This window comes from Clytia hemisphaerica, unplaced genomic scaffold (assembly GCF_902728285.1).
Source record: "Clytia hemisphaerica strain Z4C2 unplaced genomic scaffold, Clytia hemisphaerica genome assembly, whole genome shotgun sequence".
NCBI classification, from domain to species: Eukaryota; Metazoa; Cnidaria; class Hydrozoa; order Leptothecata; family Clytiidae; genus Clytia; species Clytia hemisphaerica.
This window is the reverse complement of record NW_027104060.1, coordinates 138,860-153,901: the sequence shown is the minus strand read 5'-3', so window position 1 is coordinate 153,901 and position 15,042 is coordinate 138,860. Positions and strand designations below refer to the sequence as shown.

At 36.7% G+C, this 15,042-nt stretch overlaps 1 protein-coding gene across 1 annotated transcript; it reads left to right on the top strand.

The window, feature by feature from the left end:
* The first annotated feature begins 3,226 nt into the window (after window positions 1-3,226).
* Window positions 3,227-6,104, top strand: LOC136812398 (uncharacterized). Its single transcript, XM_067068889.1, has 2 exons — window positions 3,227-3,514; window positions 3,799-6,104. The coding sequence occupies exons 1-2, from the start codon at window positions 3,233-3,235 to the stop codon at window positions 5,806-5,808; spliced, it is 2,292 nt and encodes a 763-aa protein (XP_066924990.1). The 5' UTR covers window positions 3,227-3,232; the 3' UTR covers window positions 5,809-6,104.
* Window positions 6,105-15,042: the final 8,938 nt, after the last annotated feature.

The window sequence follows — 15,042 nt, the reverse complement described above, 5'->3', positions numbered from 1 at the left end:
ATCTCGAGAAAAGCTGGTAACGAACACACGCACTAACTAACTACCTTATTGGTATATATTTTCGCGTGTTACAAATTTTCGCGAATCGCGAAATTTTTTCGAAAAAACGTGCTTCGCGTGTATTAAATTTCGCGATTGCAGACTTCTGGAAAATTTTCGCGTGTATTAAATTTCGCGATTCGGAATATAAAGCAAGAAAAAGACTGATTTTGCTTGAAACACAACGTTTTTGATGTAAAAATACTAACAAATTACTAAGAAAGAATTTTTCGCGTGTATTTAATTTCGCGATTTTGTAATTTTGAAAAATTTAAACAGTATTAAATTAAACATTGGTTAATTTATAGGACCTCCACCCCACCGGGGTAGGTCCAAAAAAGTTCTTATGAAGTGATGCTATCATAGCTTATCTAAACCTTACACAGAGAGCAGAGGTAATCTATGCTAGTCACTTGTTTGATTGACCTTCATTATAATAGAAAGGGAATTAAAACAAGCAACATGCTGAATGGACCTACCTGATGATGAAAGCTAGATAATAAGGCAATAAGGAGAAAAATGAAAACAATCAGTCAGACGATATAGCGTTTTGCAAAAATGCATAACACATTAAATCTTATCATTGATTGTTGATGGGGGAAGAGGGAAGGGGAGTAGGGAAAATAGAAATATAAAGCTCCGGTTGCAAAAATCAGTTTTATTGACAATTGAATCATGCTTAATGGTGGGATTTGTTATCAATAATGTTTTTGTGTGAAAAAACAAAGAAATAAGGAAAAAGCCAAATGAAAATCTGCAAAAACGGCGATTACCGGCATATTTCCGGCATTTTCATCCGGAAAAGAATTTTTCGCAAAAAGCAAACTCGATCATGTTTTGAGCATTGCGAATACGCATCTTTCTGCTTAAAATCAGAAAAAAGTAAGGATGAAAATTCGAGAAAATGTCAAAAAACTGGTTTTACCGGCATATTTCCGGCATTTTCAGCCGGAAAAAAATGTTTTTCGAAAATCGGGCTCCGTCACATTTTAGGTATTGTCATCTTGCATCAGTGTGCAAAATTTCATAAAAAAATATAAAGTACAGCTCGAAAAATTCAAGAAATACTGTCTTTCCAGCGAAAATAGGTTGTTCCGGCGATTTTTGAATAGTCCGGCTTCAAAAATCAATTTTTTTGAAAATTGAAACATGCTTGGTGGTGGGCATTGCTATTAATAATGTTTTTGAATGAAAAAACAACCAATTATGAGAAAAAAATCCAATGAAAATCCAGATAAACGGCGATTTCCGGCATTTTCGACCGAAAAAATTTTTTTCTCAAAAATTGGACTCGGCCATGTTTTGGGCATTGTTAATACGCATCTTTGAGCAAAAAATCAGAAAAAGCTAATGATAAAATATCGATAAAATGCCAAAAAAACAGTTTTTCCGGCATATTTCCGGTATTTTCGGCCAGAAAATTTTTTTTTCGAAAATCGGGCTCCATCACATTTTGGGCATTGCCATTTTGCATCATTGTGCAAAAACTTAGAAAAAACTAATGAGCCGATCCCGAGAAAAGCTGGCAACAGACGAACGGACGGACGGACGGACAAGGGTTAATTTAAAGGACTACCTTAGGGTAGGTCCAAAAATAAATTTGAAGAATTGAAAAATTTGACACCCAGCGGGATCGAACTCGGAAACCCATGCTTATGAGACAGACACTCTAACCACTTGAGCTAACCACGCTTTAAGAGTGCGAGGGAAAGCGTGAACTTATAAGAAAGAAAAAGGAAAGAAAGAAACGAGAAGAAAATTAGTTCCCGCTTTGATGTTATTATTGAAACAAAAGGATCAGTCACGCCGACATTCCTTTCCACACGTCAGCAATCTACTTTTTACAAATATAAAAACTAGATTGTAAGGATGATTCTAAAAAAACGTTTTTTTAGACGACTACGTTAGACTTGTTTTAAATATGTTAAATAGACAATGTTTGGAAGAAACTGGTTTTAAAGTTTTGAGTACAAATGTAGATGATTCAATTAAATGGAGGAGTAACTTATACAAATTTGGATTTCTTTGTTTAGGTTATTTATTTATTCATTTATTTATTAAAGGATTGAGGTTCAAGGCACGCCGTGGGCCTCTAAGAACCTGTCTTTTTACAATTGCTTGTTGTTACAATTTTCTTTAGGTAAAGTTTTGTTCTGGGGCTTCCCATGACTTTGAATTGAATGTTTTTGTCTTTTATTTGAGCATTGAGCTCATGTGCTCTCTTGCACAATTCTTTGATTGCCAATCGTTCAATAATTGTGAGGTCTTCTGTTGCTCGATAGGATGGCCTAGGGGCCTTTGTATGTCGTGATGGCTCTCAAGACTTTGTTCTCGTCTTCTTCATTTTCGAATACTACCTTGATTGGTCGATACCTCCCTTCTTCCTCTCTCTCTTCCGTGAATACTCCAATCCTCTGTGTGTTTATAACTTTTATGTCCTTGATACCCAGTTGTAATCCAAGGATTCTGTACTTGATAAATTTCTCGTCGTAGATTTTCGTTGTATTTTTGGGATCCTCTAAATTTTCTTTGATTCCATGAAAAATTAGATTGCATGCTGTGGATCGTTGTTTGCCGACTGTTTCTTCACATCGAGTCATTTTCTCCACCTTATTTGAATTTTGATTCATCTGTTTGGATACAGCTTCAGCATAACTATTATCTTTCGCCTCTTGCTTCTTTTCGATTAAGATGTTCTCGATCTTTGTTTCTATCTTTTTCTCGAGTATGCTCATCTTTGTTTCCAGGCTTTCTTTGATTTCTTTTGTAAGAAAGTTCACATCTTTTGATTTCAGTTGGGAAATTTCTTCATTTTGTACTTTCATGATGTTTTCACATGCTTTAAAGGGGAACGGCACTAATTTTAAAGAATTAAAATTCATGAAGCTTCACATTAAAAAATCACATCCCAAAAAAATCTCTTCACAAAACTTTCTCTTTTTTTCTAAAAGTCATAACAATCTCTGCGTTTATTAAGCTTTGAAAAGACCCACTTTTGTACATTCAGGAAACTAGGTCGAGCGCAGAATTTTACGTCATAAAAGGCAAAAGGCAGATTAAACAAATGTTATAATGAGATGATAAGCAAAACGGCTCTCTCATCTCTCGTTTTACAGTAGAAGGATTTTACGATTTTAAGAGAGAAGAAAAATCATTTTGTGAAGAATTTAATTGTAGAAGCAGTAAAAGTAAAATGGTTTCAAGTTGCGGTGCTTATGGTTGTACCAACCGTGGTGAGGAGAAAGCAAAGGAAAAAAAGAAGCAACACGAAAAGAATGACGACAAGACTCAAAGTGAACCAAAAAACGACGCAACCAAACAAATAAAGAAAACCCTCAGTTTTCACTCTCTTCCTAAGAATGCAAGCCTTCGAGAGCAATGGGAACGAAATATACGAAGGGAAGGAAAATTACCAAAGAGTCTTGTGCTTTGTTCAGAACATTTTGAGAGCTCCTGTTTCGAACGAGACCTCCAGGTAAATGCTTGTTTTTTCTCTTTCCTTATCCCAATGGGATCCTTCTCTCTTAATAGCCGTAGCTAGCCCGCATTTGTGAGAAATCCCCCACAGCTGAAATATCTTTAGCACCCCTGTCTCAGTGCCTTGGTGTAGTGTTTTCACTCACTTGGGATAGTATCCACTAAATTCTGGCTCAATAAGGTCACTTGGATGGTTTGGATTAGACTTATAAGATTTTGAGCACATATGAAACAGGGGTGTTAACAACAACTTTGGCTTAATTTGCTTTTTTACTTTTACAGGCTGAACTTATGGGAATACCATCGAAACGAAAATTGAAGGAAGATGCAGTGCCAACCATTTTTTGCTTCTCGAAAGAACCTAAGTCAAGGCCAATGTCAAAAGCAAGGTCTGAGCGCGCAAATAAACGACAATTTATTGAAAAAGTTTACGAAGAGAGAAATGTCGAGCCAACCAGCACCGAAAATATCGAACCTGTTTCAAAGGCACCTGTCATGGTAGACAAGTCCATATCAGCTGGGACACCCTTCAAAAAAGTGACATCTCGGGGAACACAATACCATGACCAACCCAATCACTCACAGGATAAAGAGAGAACTCATAACATTGATTTCCCAGGACCATTGAAAGTGAAATTTGAGAAGAAAAAGACAGACACAAAGGTAAAAGAGACAAATACAGAAATAACATTTCCACCTGATGTGATGGTCACGTTTAAAATTGAAAGTAGTGATGACAAGGAACCGATGGACGTAATCGATAGTAGCTCTGATGAAGAAGAGGACGACCCATCAGATCTGACATTCGAACCCGATCCCACAGACAGTGATTCAGATAGTGATGTAGAGAGTGAGGAGTCGATCGGCTTGCCCAACAAAGACACAAAGTTCATCGTTTACTGGTCTTGTCTAGCACAACTTCTTTCATTTTGTTCTCTATGCCACCAAATTGCCTCGATAACGAAATGTGTCACTCGAGGAACTAAGATAATCGTTACAAAGCTTTGTGTGAATAATCACGAAACCAAATGGGAGTCACAACCAGATGTGAGAGGAATGGCTGAAGGGAACATTCTTATGGCAGCATCAGTTCTCTGTTCAGGTGCTACTTATCGTCGAATAAGTGAGATGATGGGAATCGCCAAGGTAGCCTTTATTAGTGAGAGATCGTTTTACAAAATGCAGAACGCTTATCTCCTACCTGCTATTCATCACGTCTACACTACATTCAGAGAAATAATCATCGCTGAGATTATTGAGAACGGTCCGATTCACGTTAACGGAGATGGAAGATGCGATTCTCCCGGCTACAGCGCTAAGTACGGTACTTACACGATAATGAACTCTGCTGATGGTCAAATTGTAGACTTTAACGTTTCACATTGCCGTATAGCAGGAAATTCCAATCGAATGGAGCTTTTTGGACTTAAAGATTTACTGAGACGCCTCAAAGAGTACGGAATCAAAATTCTAAGCCTCACTACTGACCGCCATACACAAGTAAGAAAGTTCATGAGAACAGAATGTAAAGACATTCCTCACCAATTCGACATTTGGCATTTTTGTAAGAGCATAAAAAAACGGCTGATGAAAGCAGCTAAAGCTAAGAAAAATGCCGAGTTGTTGTTGTGGGTAAAATCGATTATCAACCATTTTTGGTGGTGTTGTAAAACGTGCGGTGGAAATGTTGAAATCTTAAAGGAAAAGTGGCTCAGTATTCTGGAGCACATCACCAATAAACATACGTTCAAAGGAAACAAGCATTATAAATCATGTGAGCATGGGAAACGCCTTGGACGTAAATGGCTGAAAAAAGATTCGTCAGCATTTGTTGCACTCAAGAAAATTGTTGCTGATCCTAAACTTTTAAAAGATTTTCCATATCTTACCGAATTTAACCACACAGGAAATTTAGAAGTATTTCATTCCTTGTATAATAAATATTGTCCGAAACGTCTGCACTTTTCATACGAGGTTATGGTTGCTCGATCACAACTTGCAGTTTTAGATCATAATTCATCTGTTGGTCTACAGCAAGCTGAAACCAAATCTGGCAAAAAACGTAACAAGATCACATTCACTCGTATCACTCAAAGTTGGGTATCTAAACCAATCAAAGAAGCGAAGGACAAAAGCTACATAAGCAACATTCTCGAAGAGGTTTTTTATCTACGGGAAACTCGTGAGAAATACCCTCTCCCAAACCTGCCTAAGCCACCAAAAAATATCGCTACAGAACCTAAACCAGATAAGGAGGAAGTTGTCAGAAAAAGCAGGTCTAGATTTTGTTAAATTTTGTACATTTTTTTCATAGTTGTATCTTCAGTATTTTTAATATATATGTATGGTGTATAATATTACTCAATAACATAAACCACTCTTTCTTAATTGTTTATCAAAGAAGTTCCTCTTTTGCCGTTTATGACGTAGTAGTTCCATTTCTCTCTTTTTGAACGCGCTATAGAAAAAAGAGCTTTAAACAAGGATATTTGAGTACTGATTTTTTTTCTCAGAAAAGGATTTTAACTGTCTAGATTGATGAAAATAAATCTTATATAGCCATTAGAAGCCAAGATATCAGTTTTGAAAATCGGTGCCGTTCCCCTTTAATTTCCTTTTGAAGTCCTACGATTTTGGTGTCTTTGCATGTTTCAACTCGTTCAATCAGCTCTGGCGAGATCTTAACGCAACTTTGGCATTGAAAACTTCGAGATTTAAACGTTAAGCAAATCTGTATTTGGTAGATTGGTAGCTCAGAACAATCATAATGAACATCTCGGTGGCACTTCCTACAGGTCAGAGTGTCTTTTGGTGTTGTTCCTTCTCTAATAATGCATTTATCTGGGGTGCAAACCTCATTTTTAAGCGGCAATTCTTGGTCATTTTCATCGATTTTTTCCTCCATTTTCCTTGCGAGATTCGCCAGCTTAAAAAAAGACGTCTTGATGCGAAAAATTATCCCGCATCAGTAAGATTCTAACGATTTCATTGGTCAAAAGACATCACGTGTAGGTGGGATACATACCGTATCTGTCTTCCTCACGTTCGATTGAGAAAAAAAAGAAGACATTGCATATTGATGAATGTGCTTTATTCGAATGTTTTGATCAAGATTCGAATGTTTTGTTTTGAAAAGACTTGAGATCGAAATCGAAATGGTCGGGGTTGAAAAAATCAACAAACAAAAAATCTTCAAAGTTATTTTAAGTTTTACTTTTTTGAGTTTATATGGATACAGCAAGACTTTTAATTGCGATGTTATAAAATGTAACTTTTACTCTTTTACGGATCCCACTTTCACTGTTTGATTTACTTTGTAGCTTTTTGATGTAAGTATCTACTTTACTTGGATAGTTCTGAATTTTTTTCGTGCTTTTAGAAAAGATGCAAAGGACTTCAACGGGATAAATCCGTTGCACGGTCGTCTCGAGGTGGGATACGGGATATACAGGGATCAGTAAAACCGTATTGGGACTCGGCAAGCCTCGCCACCAATACGGTTTTACTGACCCTGTATATCCCGTATCCCACCTCGAGAAGACCGTGTAACTAATAGTATTTGACGTAATGTGATAATGGTTATTTATGACATATTTTATATTTGTCAGAAACAATTAACAAGAGAACCTTGAAAGCGAACCAATCAGCATTAGTTTCAGGTATCATTGTTACCTTGTGTTATTAATGTGATGTTCTTCTTCTTAAAATCTAACCATAAACTGATATCAGGGGAAATATGATTAGTTACACAGTCTTCTCGAGGTGACCAGCCGTCAAGAAGCCAGTCAGGGTACAAGACAATAAGCTTCCTTCTCGTCTCGACACAACAAAACTTAAAAATAGTAATGATTGGGCTGCAGATGACAACGGTTATTGGGGAGAACAGAGGTTACAATGGTACTGTTGTCTTGTTAGACGAAAACTTTACAATTGTCTCATCTACCAGAATGGCTAAGAATGCGAAGAAACGAAATCGATTTTTGATCAAAAGAACATACTACTGATTTCCGCAGATATGCTACAACAATTGAAACAAGTGATGGGAAAAAGCTCGGTATGCTGTTTTGTAAGGCGAGGCCAATTTAATTTGTTGTTTTACAGGCCAAGCTACCTAAAAGAAAAGGTCAGTCGGTTGGTCAGCGAAAAAATAAAAATAAAAATAAAAGTAGAATTTCAGCGATAAATCTCCTAAAAAGGCAGCAAAAACTACGAATCTTGAAAAAAAATGGGAAATAGTGAATAAAAAAACACAAAAATCTCGAGTTCATTGGTAAAATTAAAAATCGAACATAGAACATAAAATTCTCAAAACCTTTGAAAAAGTAAATGAAAGCAATGAAAATAAAGGTGTACTACCACACTCAATTTTATTTTTATTTCAATTTTTGGAATTTCAGGGTCGGTCGGACCCGTAAAACAACTAGTCGAATTGGTCTTGCCGAAATTGTGAAAAAGTTCTCGTGCATCGACATTCAAACATCCACCTGGGGCAGCTGCAAAGATCAGACCGTTGTGTCAACAACAAAGGGATGCCAAGGAAGTTGTCAGAAAGAGACGAACAAAGAGTCTTGAGATCAATTCCTGAATTACGCAAAAGCGAGGGAAGTTTCACTTCAAGAAGAATCTCCAGTTAAGCCAGGCTCCCAGGGAACATTTGCAACAGGACAATCAGGCGCTGCCTTAACAGGCATGGGTATGGGTACCGACAATCCCGCAAGAAGGGCTTAATAACCCCAGAAGACCGAGAAAAGCGAGTAAAATTTTGTCACAAGGTCAAGGCATTAAAATGGGCAGACTTTTGGAGAAAGTATGTATCAATGTATGTGGATGGCGTTGGTTTTGAGTACAAAACTAAACCATTGGACCAGGCTAGGGCCCCCTCTGAACAATGTCTGGCTTCGGCAATTGAGAGAAGCGTTTCCGCTCGTGCAAGGAGGATCCTTCAAGACGGCTGCCCGAGGAAAAGTTCCAAGATTTCCTTGAAGGCGTTCGACAAACACAAGATCAAAGTTTTCAAGATACCACTTCAATCCTATAGAGAACCTGTTCAACACTGAGAAAAATAGAGTGCGACGCCAAGTACTGGATCAAAACATTGAATACGAAACCTTTGAACAATTTTCAGAGAGAGTCACACAAACGCTTTTGGAATTTCCAGCCAAAGACATCGACAAGATCATCGATTCAATGGGAAAACGTGTTGACAACATTATCAAAACTGGTGGATATCGCACAAAGTACTGATTGAAACTTGGCTCAAAGGTTTTTTATTTATTTTTATATATCTGATAGTCCTATTTTTTATTCCTTGCGTTGTTTTGAGTTTTATCCAGCGACCGCCCGCTTCTCGCTCGGTTATATATGGTCTTAAAAATATTTTTCTATAAACTCTCCTGTACCGCCGGCCGGAAAAAAAATAGCAGTAGCTTATAATATTTTTAGATTCGACAGCCAAAGCAAAATGATGAGTTTAGTTTTAACTTTTGCAGCATCTAACCCAAACCTTGTCCATAATATTCAAATTGATCCATACATCAAATTTGTTGTCCCAGTATACGCAGACCCCTCACACCAAATTGGCTATTCTTGTTAACTGAAGGCTTGGAGCAGATTAAACACGAGGAATATAAAATTGGCACGAAACAATCGTTGACGTGGAACTGCATAATTCGGAAAAAGCGAACTAAGGCAATATTTTATTTTGGTGCAATTATTACACAGCAATGACCTCTATCACCTACGTCAGCGGCAGTACAATTTTTGACAGCATTTAGGAATAGAAAAGTATGTAAATAGGTTTATTCCCTGCGAAAGTACTAAAATCTGAAAAAATCTCAATTTTTAAGGAATATAGCTTGAAATTTTGGTCTTATTTTCAATAACTTCCGCATTAACAGGAAGCACCTAGGGCCGACTAGGAGGTGTATTGTCCCTGCACTTTGGCCATTTTTAAATCTTTGTAATAGGCTTTTTAACAACATAAATTTTCAGGTTTTAGCTGAATAAAAAGGTTAAAAATTTAAAGTGTTCACTGGCGGCACAAACTGGTTGCGCCCCTCAATTATAACACTCACAATGATAAAATTTCCCAAAAAGAAGTCACAAAAAATTAAAGGATATAAACGAGATTGTAAAGTTCAGGAAGCGATGTTTGAAATCCAGTTTCACATTTCAGCAACTTTCATCCAACTTATAAACCAGGCAAGGATTGCACGAGGGGGGTATTTAAGATTTTTTCTTAGTTGGTAATTTATAGACCATGCTTGTTATGTACTGTTTTGTACTGCGCAACAAAGTGGAGATTGACAGATAACCGACAACTGTGACCACCATAATAACCGCAATCAACGCAAACGCCTTTCCGACCGGCCCAAAAGACATACTGACAACAGCAACCACCGAAAACCACCGACAACGCCCCTTCGACTACTGATCACACCATCCCTATCACGAGCGCTACCCTTCTTACCATGACTGCCGAGACCACCCATACGATGACCGATACAACGAACATACAACATTACGTTACATTTATCTTGTTAATTTTATTTATTTACTCCTCTTACTTTTGGTGAGGGGCGGGAACAAAGAGAAGAGGCGATCCTTAGAAAAGCCATAAGTGACTAAAAATTCCTTATTTGCTAATTTGCGCACCTTTTAAATTTTACCTGGCCTAGTGCATGAAAATTAAGGGCATTAAGGTATTTGAGAAAAACCAGTTTGTAGGTTTTAAGGGGTAAAACACTAAAACTGTATTTTTTCATGAAGCAATAGAAATTCTTTTTGCAGCTTTACAAAAAACCAAACGCATCGTGCAGAATGGGTGTTGCGGTTTTTGTCATCTCAGAAAAAAAGTTGTTGCATTATTTTTTTGTGAACGTTCTATTTTGTGCCAATGAAATATAATATAAAGTGCGTAATTGCACATGAATCCCCCGGGGGGAGGGGGGGGTGATTTTTCAGATCTAAATTGATGATCTTATTTGCTAAAAAATCGAAAATAAAGGAAATGAAAACTCACTTATTTGACGGCTACTATTACTTTAGAATAACCCCTTTCTATAATGCTTTTAAATATCGGGCAATACTTGGGTATGGACTATAAGACATAACAGTGCATCTTCCGTTCCTTAGAATAGTGCCTTTGTATAATGCCTTTAAAGAAGGGGCAAAACTTTGGTATGGACTATGATATATAATAGTGTATCTTCTGTTCTTTAAAATAACCCCTTTGTATAATGCTTTTTAGGAAGAACAATACTTTGGCATGGGCTATAAGATATAATGGTGTATCTTCCGTTTATTAGAATAACCCCTTGGTATATAACCTGATAACAGATGTTTGTAATTTTCTTACGCGCACTGTAAACCTCTAAAGGTGCTTGAAAATTATACATCTGAGGAAAATAGTCCACCCGCGGAAAATTCTACGACAAGAATCTTGTTGTGCGCTGGAAAGTCAAAAACTGATATATTCATAAACACAATCATGCAACTTTGTTGTCATTCCTAGTCCTTTTAGATGAACTCGGCTGTCCTTACAATTTCTAGATTGCATATTCGTCAGATTTTTTGTTTTCACACATCCTTTTAGAGCTTCAGCGTGGTGTGCAGAAAACATTCACAATCTGATCTCAGGTTATTTGTATAATGCTTTTAATGAACGGGCAATAATTGATAATGTGCTTTAAATTATAATAGTGTATCTTTAGTATGGACTTTTCAAATAAACAGAAGGATAATTATTGTCCAGTTTCTGTATACTTGCTTTTGCAGTTTAGTCCCGCCAAATACTTGACAGGACTGTATTTCAGACCTGATAATTTACTGACAGGACTGAATTACAGCCCCGAAAAATACCTAAAAGCTTTATAATTAGTGCGTATAATTAGTCCCGTTCTTCCCTGTTTTCAAAACTTAAGTAGCCAATCCTTTATTTAAAGTAATTAAACAAATGACTAAACTAACAAAAGGAAAATTATTGTTACTATATATGGTGAAGATCAGAGATCTGACCTCAAGGAGAGAAAGTGTTGAAAATACTAAATAAAATAAAGATGTAACATAAAAGGCATTAATATTTTTATAATTATACGTTTTTTTCCATTTTTTTGAATTTTTCTAAAGATATAAATCAAACCAATCAAATATTCTGTCAAGAAATGAGAATTTTATGCGAAAAAGAACCAACAAACCAATAGACATAAAGTTTGAAAAGCCAAGCAGAAAAACACAAACACCAAAAACCACTCAAAAACCCTACCAACGGAATCTGGAGTCCCCGACTTGCAACAGGTGCAGCGGCTTTAAGCATGTTTTAAGGATGTTCAACACTCAGCCTCCCCCAGATTCCATAACCCTGAACCGACCCGCAGTCCAAACAAACTAACAAACATAGAAAAATAAACAAAAACTCCCACCACACAAATACAAAGAAACAAAAAAGGGTAAACAACAGACAAGAATTTAGAAGAAGAAAAACGACAAAATACAATTTTCACAAACACAAAGTAAGCCCAGAACCCGGTTCGACACCTAAAGTCCGTGCAGCCGTCTGCACGGGAAAGAACGGACAAGAAAATGACTGAGAAAACTACGGTGGCTTCTACCCGCCATTTGAAAGTGTGTCACTTTTTTTTCGAAAAAAAAAGTCAACAATTTTTTTTGTCAAGATAAGCAGGTCCTAACTGAGAAATTTCTGAGATAATTCGCGTTATCGCGACAAATTCCAACTTAGCGAATGTTTTCGTAACAAATTCCAACTTAGCTCTAGTTATCTCCACAATTTCCGACTTAGCAAATGTTATGTCAACAATTTCAGACTTAGCAAACTTTATCTCAACAATTTCTAACTTAGCTAATGTTATCGTGACAAATTCCGACTTAGCTCCAGTTATCTCAACAATTTCCTACTTAGCACCAGTTATCTCAACAATTTCCGACTTAGCATATGTTATCGTGACAATTTCCGACTTAGCTCCAGTTATCTCAACAATTTCCGACTTAGCTCCAGTTATCTCAACAATTTCCTACTTAGCAATTGTTATCGTGACAATTTCCGACTTAGCTCCAGTTATCTCAACAATTTCCGACTTAGCATATGTTATCGTGACAATTTCCGACTTAGCTCTAGTTATATCAACAATTTCCGACTTAGCTCCAGTTATCTCAACAATTTCCTACTTAGCAATTGTTATCGTGACAATTTCCGACTTAGCTCCAGTTATCTCAACAATTTCCGACTTAGCAATTGTTATCGTGACAATTTCCGACTTAGCAAACGTTATCGTGACAATTTCCGACTTAGCTCCAGTTATCTCAACAATTTCCTACTTAGCACCAGTTATCTCAACAATTTCCTACTTAGCAATTGTTATCGTGACAATTTCCGACTTAGCTCTAGTTATCTCAACAATTTCCAACTTAGTAATTGTTATCGTGACAATTTCCGAACTTAGCTCCAGGTTATCTCAACAATTTCCAACTTAGTAATTGTTATCGTGACAATTTCCGAACTTAGCTCCAGTTATCTCAACAATTTCCAACTTAGCAATTGTTATCGTGACAATTTCCGACTTAGCTCCAGTTATCTCAACAATTTCCTACTTAGCTTTCTTTTTTCTGCGCATGCGCATACGCACTCGCAAAATCAAAACATTGAAATCCATCAGGACAAATCCAGAAATCTCTGCAGATCTATTAAAGACTAATTAATTCACAAGTATGAGAGACTTGTATTGTCCTTTTGGTGAGTTGGAATTGGCTTGGAATGAAAATGACTTTGTCTTGATCACATGAATATGTATGTATGCATTATGGTCAAATACTGAAAACTGAGGGTGATCCTGTTGTCTTTGAGAATTTCTAAAGAGAGGGTCCAGTCAGTGTAGCTAGGGAACTAAGGAGACCTTTTTGCTCTGTTGTTATTGATGCATATTTTTTACCATTTTTGTCCTGTTTTTCAATGGTAACAGGAGATTTTGCTTTAACCTTGGCTGTGGTTCTTATTTTTATACTTTCAGCCTCTAAATTGTTTATTTTGTCTAATTTTGTTTAATTTGTCTAACTAATGGCAGGAGCTACCCCATTAACGCACGTCTAACTTGTACTGATTGTGGTATCTACTGTATCTCATGTTCGTGTTTATCTATGTACATTGGGAAAACCACCACCCATTTCAACCAGCGTTTTAAAGAACATTTCCAACAATCGAGAACTTCAGCAGTGTTAGAACACTCAAAAGTATGTAGTGTTGGAAAAGAAAAAACTGACTTTGCTGTCCAATATCTGGAAAGCATTCACTCAAGGGGGAAATATACATTGTCTGAAAGGGAATATCTATGGAACGAACGTTTGAGGGGGGTTTTAAATATTCAAAAAACTTTGAAAAGCTGATTTTTATACTTGTGACTGATTCTGTATATACACTATTTATTTGTGACACATGATATAATTTTTATTTATCTATTTTTAGAACTAAAAACACTGATGATGATTATTAAATCGAAACATGTATGAAAAATAAAAATTAACATGCTTGGTTAAGTTTACCGACTATGCCTTCACTACTCATTTATTTGTTCTATAATATATTCCATCTCGTGAATGATATATATAGCTAAATATATATTCTGATTTATTATCATTTTCTTGTTTTTGAATGTCCAAGTTTGAAGTAGGTGTTTTTCTTCTGAAAACTTGCACAAAGGTGTAGGTAATTGATTGAAATGCTCAAAATGTGAATGGGCCCAATCTTTGAAAAGTAAATTTTCAAGTCGGGACTGTCGTTGTTGTACTTATTATGTACCAAAAAAGTATAAATTATGTACCAGAAAAGTATAACAGTTTTTGTGACTTTCTCAAGATACGTAAGCATGATTTTTCCTGATTCTTTGATGTGTACTGTAATACACCTTTCCCGTAATTCAGATTTTGCCGGGAAACACGTGTGCTCCACCGTTGACGACCCTGGACGACCCCCGGAAATTTCTGGGGTGTTCCGGGGGCGACGTATCTAACCTACCTTCACCCCCGGAATCACCCCCGGGGTGATCCGGGGGAGATCATCCTAAGCCTTAAAAAATTGTTTGTTTCCGGTCCACAGGTGGGCAAAACTTTCCTCACTCGGGCGGCCGGGATTTTTTTTTTTTTTGCAAAATTTAAATCATTTATGTTTTTCATTCGACAATGAGGCTTCAAATCCCCTTATTATTTATTGACTTTAAAACCAACAAAATTGGTTATAAAGTTTTTAAAGCTTATTTTCGAACATTTATATCATTCAGGAATAGCGAAAATCAGATGATACATAGTATCATCATAATAATAAAAAAAATCATAAAAAGCCGGCCGGGTGACTCGTAAAAAAAATTTCACCCCGCCGCAGACCGGAAACAAACGTTTTTTTTAGGGTGGCCTTGCTGAACTTGAACTTAAAATCCCTCTTGGGAGGCTCATCATCGCAGAACCCCATCATCGGCTTGTGGGCTTGTGTCAGTTAAGATGAAGGGAAAGTGAATTCTATTT

Excerpts from the sequence above, each read along its gene's own strand:
- LOC136812398 (XM_067068889.1), top strand. The coding sequence starts at position 3,233 with ATGGTTTCAAGTTGCGGTGCTTATGGTTGTACCAACCGTGGTGAGGAG. Across the intron at positions 3,515-3,798 it reads GTTTCGAACGAGACCTCCAG|GCTGAACTTATGGGAATACC; the intron begins GTAAATGCTTGT and ends TTACTTTTACAG.